Here is a 12,155-nt window from a genome sequence, read left to right on the forward strand (position 1 = left end):
ATGTCTCATAAAACCAAAATCTTAAAATAAGAGTGCTGTTTAACTTTCTGAGTGTACTTCAATCAACATAGAAATGAAATACAAATTTCAGGTATTAACCCAGCTCTAGAATCGAGAATTTTTTTAAAAGGCAGAAAATAATATGCATTTGTACACATTCTAACTCCCACAGTTATAGGCCTCTGTCCTTCAAGGAGATCCACCAGTGCAGACCCATATGCCTGCGTGGAGTTCAATTGATGGGTCTAACTGAGCAAATGTTTCCCGTTGTAGGACCATAAAAATTACTGTATTAAACAAAGAGTCTCCCTCAAATGGAATACTTCCTAATTTTGAGTTTGGATCCCCAAGCTTCTAGCCAAAGCTCTCAGATCTTTTGAATATATCTGGCTGAACTTAATTTCCGCATCCCTCTGTAAATCCCTTTCTACCTATGTAAAATACCTTCCTCCAGTGCTATTTAATCTTGATTAAACTTCAGAGCTCCCTCATTTAGAGAAGACTTATTCAAGTGTGTGTGCTTTGAGCAAGAGTAGCTAACAATTGCTTATTTGATCACACCTCTTTTGTTCATAAATATTTCAAGCTTCCAAATCTAAATTTCTTTAAAATGAAAAAGAAATCCTAGCTAACTATAAAGAAAATTTAGTCATAAGTTTGAATTCAGCTGTTTCTGAACACTAATTTAAAAAAAATACCAGTAGGTTGTAAGTAGTCTCCAGAGAATCCTGAAAACTCAGTTGTAATATCTTAGCAAAGACAAGCATCTGTGCTGCAGAGCACGTTAAATTGGTGTAAGAGATGGGGGAGGAGTGAAAAATAGGTGAATTATAAACCATCTAAACTTTTACCTTGTTAAAGACAGTCTATCATGGCAAAAGTTGTTGTTGTCTTATGTCAATATTATCATCTTGGTTGTGAGCATGTTGTCAATTTACTTTTCTACTTGTCAATCTGAGGCTGGTCTGACACAAGAATTTATTTAACTGATTCATATTCACAAACTGTGGGGCCAATCACTCTCTACTCCTCCTGTGACTGCTTAGCGTTCCCAGGAGGCATTTTATGTCTTTTGGATCTGGGTTTCTGGTTCTAGAGATAAAAGTATAAGGAGGAATCAGTCCCTCTTTTGCAAATAAAGTAAAACTACTAAGATCTCTACTGCATTCTCTTAATTTTTCCTCAGTGATTTCCAGAGCAGACACAAATACAGCTAATGACCGAAGAAACAATGTATATGTGTACCAGCAAGATGTAGATATCACAAGTGAATATGCACTTTCAAGTGGGGTTATGAAAAAAGGCAAGATCCAAATAAATTGTAAAGGGTGCTGGTTGTATTAACTCTGTAGCTGAACTTGTATTAAGTGACAGACTGAGCACTTAAACAGAAAATATCTATTTTAAAATATTTGTTTTGGGTTAATGAAAAACAAAATCACAGTAATTGGTCATAACTGAGATATTCTAATGAATTTGATATCGTTGCATCAAAAAAAGTTCTTCTCAACAAAATATTAACTGGTAAATGCTCAGTTTGCCTCACGTACATGAATTACCTAAATGTAAGGTATTGAGTTTTAAGAAGCATGAAAAATAAGATCTTTCTTGCTACTTTCTTTCATTTTCACCTTTCTTGTCAGTCTTCAAATTGTTGCTTGCTTGCTTATCGTTTTGATCAATGCAGTTTGTATTTTGGCATCAGTGAGGGAAAAAATAATCTCCATTTTTAAGTTGCACCTTTTTGATTTTGCTACTGTGATGCAGTGTTAGTGGAGAAGGCTGCTTTGCTAAAATCCAAATTCTTCCAGTGGCTGTAATAATCCTTCTGATGAGCACTAAATACTGTACCTGTCTCTAGTAACCTCAGATGAAAGCAACAGAACCTGGGGAAGAAGCACAGCTTGCCACCAAGAAGAATTTGAAGACGTGAAGAAAAGCTTTAAAAAGAAAGGTTGCACATGGGGACCAAGCTCAGTTCAAACAAAGGACCATGCAGATTGTAAGGAGAGGTATGACAGCTATATTTTATATTCGCTTAATATGAGGACCGATATTGTGATGACTAGATTGGAAGCCAGATTTGGGAACACAGTTCTGCAACCCTTATTTAGTTAGGTAGTTTGTAGCTAGAAATTCCTCAGACCCTCATTTTATTCATCTGGGAATTTTCTGGTAGTCGTAAATGGGATTCATGCAGTCAAAGACTCAAAGATGCTAGAACAGTTACTTACCTTACAGTCCCTGATTCTTTGAGATGTTTTGTTGATTCTTTGATGTGGCTTCAATGACCCACCCTCCGACCCCACTCCTTTGGAGTCAGGCTCTACTGGGATTCTGAAATAGTGAGGAAACGAAGAGGCAGTCAAGGGCACTGTGCCTGTTCCTGTTGCAGCAGTGAATTCCAGACTGTCTAGATTCTGGGTAAAGGAGGAAGTCTTTCCTTTTTACTGCTTTGAAAGGCAATACATTTTTAGAGTGTTGTGTCATTTTGTTGTAAAGTGTTGAAATCAGCTGTCTGAATTTTCACTGGTACTCTTCATATCTTTTTTTTATTTTTTTTTTTAATAAATCACTCAAGATCCTTCTTATTTATCTCCTTTCCAGGATATATTTCTTTGTCTATGAAGTGTCAGTCAATTGGAATGGGCACTTCCATGATTGTTAAACATACAATATCAACATGAAATCCTGTGTCTGTTAAATGCAGCTTCCTCTTTTGTGCTTGCTCTTTGATCTTGCCCAGTTCTCCTTTACAAAAATTTGTGTTTTAAAGAATTTTATAAACCCCCATCAAACAACTTTTAGATCTTGTACTATACACAAACTTCTTAGCCACTGTAGCTTTTACTGTTGTAGCACTTTGTACGGTACATGTTTAAACGTGCACAAGAAAAGAAATTTTATAGAATAGATAGCTTCTGGTTATTCATTCTTTTTCTTTTTAAACCTATATTAGTTCCCATTTAAAAAGTTATAGAAACATGCTGTTTTGTACAGTGTCTAAAGAATCATTCTGATTTCAGAATAAGACCTCTCTCAGATGGCAACAATCCTTGGTCAACCATTTTAATGAAAAGTCAGAAAGGTGTTCCATTAGCCTCCCTGTTTGTGGACCAAGGTAAGAGCTGTTTATCAATTTATGGAAATTCCCATAAAATTATATGAATTAAGGCACCACTTCCTACACACATGCTATACTTTAAGCATATAAACAGTCCATTGAAAACTATTCTGAAACCTGTATTCCTGTATATAAATTTAAGGCACATATTTAGATGCTAATTCTGCAAAGACTTAATTTTTTTTATCAGTAATCATTGTCTGTATTGACCGCTTGCCCTGTAAGTGTAGTTCTTGGTTTGTATTGAGAAATCCATAAAGTTCCATAGTATTACCATTTCTCGTACCACCAATTGTCTTTCATTTACCAGTCCTGATGTTTTAGTTGCATAGAACTATAGAATTGAGTTTTAGTGAAAGCTCCTTAGTTAGGGTTGTGACACAGATTCCATACTTGGACCAGTTTTGAAATGCTTCCATCCAATATCAGCAATAAATCTCCCTTTCATTTTGAAATTTATATGCTTAGTCTTGGACCAGAAGAAATGTATTTTTAGAAAGCTTGTAATCAGGCCAGGAATCTTAAAATTATGGAACTTAAAAATATACAATTTTTTTCCCTTTTTTTTTTTTTTTTTGGAGAAATCTTTGGCCATTCTTCACTCACATCTCAAAACATTTATTGAAAAGACATATTTTACTCATTGAGCCTTAATAAAATTATTGCATAGACCTAGACTTCTCTTTCCAGAGTCCCTCTTGCTACTCAAATTTCTCCACAATAATAATATAACCTCTGTTCAGTGTTTTGCAGAGCTTGGAAGTATGCTTCAGCTACAGATCTCTCAAGTGCATAAAAACACAGAAAAACTTTAGGTGCTGCAATCCTTATGCCTCCTGATTTATTGATTAGAAGCTTGCATGGTCTACAGGCGTTGCATAGAGAATGCCCAAGCTTTGCAGGCACAGCCTGATCTGTATCTGGTCCACATGCACAGTTCATGATCTATTATGACCAGGAGCATATAGACTTCTCAGCAAACTTCCAGTTTTAATTTGAAGGTTTTTGTTTTTACTAACTAAGGCACTTCAGGTTAAAAATATCAGCAACACAGAAGGAATCTTGAAAATATTTTTATGAAATCTAGTAAATTTGATCATTAATAAAAGGGAAGTTAGATTTATGTGTTTTGTTTCTATTTTTAGAATTTGCACTCCGTTTGAACAATGAAAATAACTTCGCTGCATTTTCTGTTTCTCATGCACTGGTATAATGTTGGAATGGAGTTTGCTAACTTTGCAAAGAAATATTTAAATCAAAACAATTTTCTTGGTATTTTAAAAAGCCCAAGAACCATATTTATTATCATCATCATCATCATCTTTTTTCAAAGATTTTTTTTTTAAATAAGATGAAATTGAGGACTGATGTACTTCCAAGGCTCCCCTTAAAAACAAGCAAAAAATCCCTTTCTTTTAATTTATTCTGAACTTTTTAGAAAAATGTAAGCCATTCAGGCAAAACGTCAAAGTTGTTGGGAGCAGAGTAGGGAAGAGAGGGGATGGAACTCAGCTGCAAAACATTACAATTAAGCTGGACTATCTAAGACAGGACATTCAGTAGTTGAGATTGAAACACTAATTTGAATGGTCAGTGTTTACTGTCAACTGTCTGTCAGCCTACCCTACTGTACAGAATAACAGTTCATGCACTTGAACTGTGACTCATCCCCTACAGTTACCACCACATATAGAAAAGACCCAGTCTCTTATTTTACATGCTTGCCTTCTAAAGAGTCCAGTACACATTCTGCAGCCATCACTTGCCTTCATTTGTTATTCCACTGTGAGCCAAAGAACTAAAACTTCCATGTTCATTTTCATCATACATACTGGAAATATCAAACTTATTCATAGTGGACCTAGTAGCCCACTGAACTCAATGGAAATACTCCCATTGACTTCTTACAAGTTTTGATTCAGAGCCAACTGAACAGGTCATACACCACAGCCTTCACACACTGTACACAGATATAGATTGTGTGTGTATAAAAGTCATGTATACTACTCACAATAATCTATTCACATAAATATGCTGCAATTTAAGTTCTTCAACACAAAAGGAAAATGGAAGTAGCAAAAATATTTGTATTTATAGTCTGTAAAAAAGTATTTATAAAAAAGTATTCATAGTCCACCCAGTATTTGCTGTGTGCTGAGTAGAGATACAGAGACAGTTTGGTGTTTAGACTTTCACAAGTAAGTCAATTTTTTTAGATTTTTTTCAAATTTAACTAACAGTATGTAGCGAGTTTTATAACTATCATGGGATTTATATTTTGAAAATAGTCTATTTGTTGAAAAACTGCTTTTATTGTTTTGACTACTAGAGATTTCTTTGATATTTGTCACAAAGAATATGGAAAGATTTTGATTTGAGGAAATTTTTGAATCTGACTTAACAGTTATCCCTGTGTGTTCCTCTGAGCCTCCAAAAAGTGTGTATATGGGGGACACAGAACATCTGTCTGTTTGTCTGTCTGTCTGTATATATTTAATAATGAGGAATCCTAAGGTACATGTACAAAGTTTGCCAGAAAAAAGTGTCTTATTTTGCAATATTTAAGTACCTTCCAATATTTTTACATTATAGATGTTTGTACAGAGCAGAGACTTTTCCCTGAAGGTTTGGATGCAAAAAGACCAAAGCAAATGAAGTTGCCAAATCAGGCTTATATTGATCTACCTCTTTGGAAGGATGATCAGGGAGAAAACACTAAAGAACATGAAAGCTTTGAAGAAGTAACCTCTGCTAGTTCTTCAAATAGTACGCCACAAATGACTCCTACAAACAGTCTCAATAGAACACTGCAGAAAAAGAAAACTGACTCTATATTGTATGGATGTGCTGTTCTCCTTGCATCTGTAGCTTTGGGCTTGGATATTAGAGAGCTAAACAAATCACAGGTTCCAGATGAACTGTTGCCAAAGGAGGAGAAGAAGAAGCGGGAGGGAATATTTCAGCGTGCTTCAAAGTTTCGCAGGAGTGCAAGTCCTACAAGATTGCAGTCCAAAAAAGAAGAAACCCATATTCCATCCCTAAGTCCATCAGCAAATACTGTGAATCTTCTCTCTATGCCTTCCCTTTCCACCAAATGCTTGCTTCAGTCTGATGGTGAAGATGCTTTTGTAAGCATCACTCCCAGTGATTGTGACACAGGCATTCCCATTGAGGCCTTTTCATCAGAAACTTCGGCAACTAAGAGGGGGGAACAAAGGGTAAAGCAGGTGCTTGACACTGATCCTGTGATGTTAAAGAATCAGTCTCCTATTCTTCCTCTGAAACAAGAATCTGAAAAAGTGCCAAATGACTCTTCATCAAAATTGAGACGATCGGGTCACAGGCGAACCATGTCAGACGGAAATACTTTCCAGAGTACATGTGGGTAACATAGAATATCAGAGAGATGCTTTATCTATAGTGCATAAACCAAACGGAAAATGTAATGGAATTATAACTTACTGAATATACTGTCAATAAGTAGTGATCAGAAATAGTATCTTACTACAGTGTGTGGGGAGGACAGGGCTTTCATTTGAAGTACAATATAAATTCCACTAATGACAGCAAAATAGCTTCACCTAAGAATTTAGTAGAAGTCTGTGGGGACCTGCTGCCAGGTAGGATGTACCAAAACCAGTGTTGCTAGTGGAATCACCAAAATTGATGCTGAGGATTCCATTCAGGTGGTTTTATTATATTGTAGTTCTTAAAGCAAAGCTGAATTGCCAAGTATAATGGGAAATGTGGGTATTTCTATGAAGGTTGCAACATCAGTGCTTTAACAATTTCAGCATTTCTTTCAACCTGTTGCTTAGTGTAGCTTGGCAGTTGGTCAACAGAGACTAATTCATTAGTGTCATTTTACTGATGTTCATTTATTAACTCATAGGAAAACAGGTTGAATAAGTTTTACTTCCCTGACTGGCACAGGAGTCTGACCACACATTGAACATTTAACAAGCTATAGTTAAGACATATCCAAACTGAAAACACTTATCCTCTAACCTACTGGTATCCAGTAGAAATGTTGAGTTTTGTACTCACTATTAATACTAGCATTGTCCTTTGTAATGCGAAGAGCATCTTTTGCAACACAATATTGCTCTGCAATGTGATTTTGAGTTTAAATTCCTTAAATTAATTTGTTTTTCCCCTTAATAACTGAGGGTTTCCAACTTGCGTGTGTGTCTTAAAATGACTTGGCAAAACTTGACAAACTTCTCAGTTTTATTTCATCCTGCTATTGAGCTGATTGAATTCTGCTGACGCTCTGACTGATGAGAAGTAGGCTCCCTCATTCTCTAACACAGAAACAATATGGTTCAGAGAAATTCTTGGTGTGTTGAGTGACTGTGTCAGACCATTATTCTGATGCTGCCATGCGTTTGCAGGGCATCACTAATTCCTGCCAGCCTGTGTAACTTTCTTGGTGAAGCAGTAGTTCAGGTAGTACCACTAAAGTTGCTGTCGGTGGTATGTGCTTTTCCAGATGTCAAAAGTAGAAGTGATCATCTAATATTGTCTTGTCTTCTCCTCCATCTAGCTAATGGAATCTCTTCACCTAACGGAATCTCTGTGTTGCCAGTTCTTCCAGTTTCTGGGATTCTGCGGTCTACATCTGTTCAGCAAAGAAGCATGCACCGTGAGCTGTCACCTGAAAAGCAAAGAGCTGTCAATATTATATCAAGGCCTCGACCTTCTTCTCTAAGAAGCAGAATAGATCCATGGCAAGTTCTTCCACAAAGTATAAAGCCAGACTATGCAGAAGTGGACGATGTAGAGAGTTATGTAGATCCCAATGTTAACTTCGTACCAGATACTGAGGAGAGAACTAAATCCCACATGCCTTCATTACTTGATATTGATGTGGAAGGTCAAAACAGAGACTGCACAGTGCCTTTGTGCAGAATGAAGAACAAAACTTGTCGGCCGTCTATATATGAACTAGAGAGAGAATTTTTGTCTTAAGTGCCTAGCATTTTTAAAGTATTGCCTTTTTTAAGGAGAAGAAAAAAATTAAAATTATTTTGTACATCTAATATTTCATGCTACTGTTTTCTAAAATACTGTGGCCAATACTACCAAATTTTTTGTAACAGGCAGCTAATTTTGTACAATGTATAACAAGATGCCTATCTTGAATTTTCACTGGAATCCCATCTAGTAACTAAAAGCACAATGCTGGAAAACAGTATTCTGGACATCTCTAAGCACAGTTGAATTGCTAAATTAACTTGTCCCCTTACCTCCCACAAAATCTCACCTTTTCTCTGCTAGAGCTCTTGCTTTTTGGTGTACGTTTTGTTTTCTCTCACACATTGAAGGGCTAAGTGGCATGCAGAGCATTTGCATTCAAGTCATGGGCAGTTCTCTGCACATACATTTTTCAGGAACAGCCCCTTATGAACTGTGGAGTTAAGGATTTTTATTTTATTTTTTTGTTTAAGATGCCTGTATGGAAGTGTTCTACCCACTCTGCCCCAAATAGTTGGTTTTCCTTTGGCATTGACTACATTATGGAAGTAATTTATCACCATCAAATGAATTTGCATAGTTTTGTCCCCGACTATTTTGAAATACAGTAGATTGTCAATCATAGAATTAGTTTACCTAGAAAGTTGTGCTATAATTTAAATTAAAACTAAATTTAAATTTGAGTGACTGGAATTTGGTTAAAGCTATTTGACGTTCTTTGTTTTTTGTGAGTGAAGCAACATTCCATTAGGTAAAGATACACTGGAACTTGAATAGTTGTGCTCTGACTTTTTTTGAACATTACAGTATATTTGCACTGAGAAGAGTATTCTTCTTGATGATTATTTTTAATTAAAACTGAGTTCGCTAGGTTACTGTACCTTCTGTGTTGGAAAGAGGATTTTTTTAGTGCAGTTAACCAAGTTTAAGTTTCTAGCACAATTGCAAACTGTTACAAAGTCTATTTAAAAGTCAAACCTGCCTTTTCTTCCTTATATTGGCAATGGGAGCCTTTCTTTTCCTGCCAAGGTGTGGTATGAAAAGGAAATAATCTGATACACTTGGTTTCTTATTCAGTCAGTAAATGTCCAACAAATTCATAACTATAGAGTTGTGGGGGAAAGTGTACTTAAACTTGATCATGTAGCAACTTCATTTTCCCAAATCACTAAATTAGTGATGACTAATTTAAACGCTGCTTTACCAGTAATTGTTGGAAGTGCTGAAGAAGAGAAACATTAGAATTAAGAGGCATTTCTTGAATTTTGACGTCTTAACTAGAAATTCTCTTTATCATTTTTAGACTTAGATATGTTGCAGAAATAAAATTACATAGTTAAGAAAAAAGTTTTCATTTCCCATCAGGACATTTTCCTGTTTTAAGGCCTTTGTTTATATTCTTTGTCTCCTTTACCCTTATGTCTGGGAGTTCAGATTGTCCATTGTTAAACAGAATTCATGAGCACCTAGCATCAAAGCAAAGGAATTAAAAAGCAGTTTTTTATTCTATAGTGCACTACATTGGTTCTATTGAAAATGGGAGAGAAGAATTGGAGAATGTCAATCATGCAGTTTTAACCTTGCAGAGAAGTGGACAGATGGACATAGCTTCCCTGAGAACAAGCTCACAATATCAAGAGTGGAAATGAAAGAACACTTAAAGTATTATTTCTACAAAAAATGTTAAGATACACTAACCGCTGGTTGGCTGTAAACTGAGTGACTGTATAACAGGTTATGATTAAATTATTGCATTTTTGTCCTATCCTGTTTGTTTTCAGTAACCTGTATAATTGGTATTAAGTTTGTTGTAAGTATGAATACTGCACACTTCAAAACTTAGGTACCACAAATTTCAAATAGCATACAATGTTCTTTAACTTGTATTCTTTAAACTTGTACAAGTACACTTCAGTAGATGAAGTTTAGTTTTTAATTTAAAATGTAATGATTGGTTCTCATGTAGAAAGTGTACACAATTAATTATACATGTAGTGCTCTGTGGAAAATATGGCTCAAATCTTAAATATAGTTTGGTAGTGTATTTAATTTTGAAGATGAAAGTTACAGTTGTGAAACATTGTGTCTACTTAGACTGTTTCAGGAGGGATCATGCCTTTATAATATTGAGAGAAATTGAATTGATTATATTATACAACTATCCTCCTGGGGAAAGTACCTCTACTAGGCTTTCTAAAGGAAAATCTCAGGTGCTTTAGTATTTTGTCTTGTAAACGTTTGTTCATTCTACTTTGTTTTACTTCATTATAAATGTTGAATTATGCACCATAGATTTTGTAGTCAACAGCCAGCATAAAAATACCCCACTGTGGGCTGTATTGTTTTCTCTTGCCAGTGGTCCATATGGTGATCTGTTTTTAAGCAAAATTCCCCATTGATTTTAATGGGGGATTCTGCTTAAAAGTGAATGGCATAGTATGGCCCAATTAGTACATGGTAACAATTTTAAGAGCTATGTACTCAGAGGTTGCACCCCAAGAAAAAGAATGTAAGCCATCTACATCCGACAAGCTGGTTTTACTGATGCAGTCTTTTAGCTATAGTATATAGTGTTTTAGAATTAATTTTTTAACTTCTTTTCTGTAGTTTAAAATTATAGGCCAGTCTTCACTAAAATGTAAAGATTAAAAATAAAGATGATTAAATCCATAGTTTCACAATTTCTATTTCACATGTTACCAGAGTTACCTTTGTACAAGTAAGGGAATCTGGTGTATATTTATAATGATTTTACTTCTGTATTGGGTATAGCTGGTAAAGAATGTATTTATTGTCATGTATGTGAATAGTCTGACCATATAAGTGGTAAATTTATACTGATCATGTTAGCATACAATTTCAAGGTGCTTACACTGCAGAGATTAAGGTAACTACTTGACATGCTGTTTTACAAAGCCTTATGACTGAAATGTTTTTATTTTAAAATAAACTTTTGTAGCTAGTGTATTGAATATTGGCCTTGGCCTTCTTGAAATTAGGGCAGGTTTTAAAGCGTTTTTATATATATTAAACTCCCTTGTACAAATTTCAGGGACTAACCAGCAGCTATGAACAGCCTGTTCTTAGTCCTTCAGAATGTGGGAACATGTAGTTGTCATTGAACTAAATGTAAGTGATTAATGTTAATCTGAGAAGTCCTGTAGGTTTTTGCAATCTTGAAATGCAGATTAAGATATTAATAGTAGCAGCCTGCACTTTCTTTCATCCAGGTAAACATAACACTTCTCCTCTGGAGAACCCAGTGCATTACAATGGTGAATAGATATCTTGTTTTTCTAAGGATAGTTCAGGCACTGGAAGATTCACCTAGTGAATCAATGGCAGAATTGACTTTCTTTGGAACAAGAATATAAGCCTTGGGTGAAATCCTCTCCCTATTGAAGTCAGTAGCAAAATTCTCAGTGACTTCAAGTGGGCCAGGACTTGGCTCCTTATATTTTTGTATTCATCCTTTTTTTGGGTTTCTTCCAGTTTTTCTCAGATTTGCTTCTGCCTTGTTAATCCTTCCAAAAGAAAGTGTCTCCACATATACAATAGCAGCAGGAAAATGTAATGTTACCTCTTCCATCACATTCAACTCTAACGATGGTGTGAACTTCAAAGCAGTGCACCCAGTTCTGAAAATCTTTCCTCAGGTGAGTAATAATTCAATGAAGCACTCAAGTAATATATTTATGTGGGTAATGAGTGGCAGGATTCAGTCCCAAGTTGGGATCATTTAGATATTAATAGGCATTAGTAGTCCCTTTCGGTCTTCTTTTAAAAAAGGATAATCTTATTTTAGTAGTCCTTTAAAATTTATGTATTTAAGCACTTTTCGGGAACTGCAAAAGATTGAGATTCTCACAGTAACTGAGCCATTTTGCATATTGTAATTACTGGTAGGGCTGTCGAGCGTTTGAAAAAATTAATTGTACAATTGAACAATAATAGAATATCATTTATTTAAATATTTTTGGATATTTTCTACATTTTCAAATAAATTGATTTCAATTACAATACAGAATACAAAGTCTACAGTGCTCACTTTATA

General features: G+C 35.3%; 1 protein-coding gene across 2 annotated transcripts in view; it reads left to right on the forward strand.

Annotated features, from left to right (window-relative positions):
* The window catches only part of MAP3K21 (mitogen-activated protein kinase kinase kinase 21), a 64,036-nt gene extending 52,989 nt beyond the window's left edge, over nt 1-11,047 (forward strand). Inside the window, exons 7-11 of one of the 2 annotated variants that reach the window (XM_084623500.1) lie at nt 1,187-1,303; nt 1,862-2,012; nt 3,027-3,121; nt 5,717-6,505; nt 7,671-11,047. In XM_084623500.1, the coding sequence (XP_084479626.1) occupies nt 1,187-1,303; nt 1,862-2,012; nt 3,027-3,121; nt 5,717-6,505; nt 7,671-8,095 (1,577 nt within the window). In that variant the 3' untranslated portion in view covers nt 8,096-11,047. The remainder of the gene's footprint in view (nt 1-1,186; nt 1,304-1,861; nt 2,013-3,026; nt 3,122-5,716; nt 6,506-7,670) is intronic. The other variant, XM_084623501.1, reaches the window with a different exon arrangement.
* The last annotated feature ends 1,108 nt before the right edge of the window (nt 11,048-12,155 follow it).

This window comes from Lepidochelys olivacea, assembly GCF_965140295.1.
Source record: "Lepidochelys olivacea isolate rLepOli2 genome assembly, chromosome: 3".
NCBI classification, from domain to species: Eukaryota; Metazoa; Chordata; order Testudines; family Cheloniidae; genus Lepidochelys; species Lepidochelys olivacea.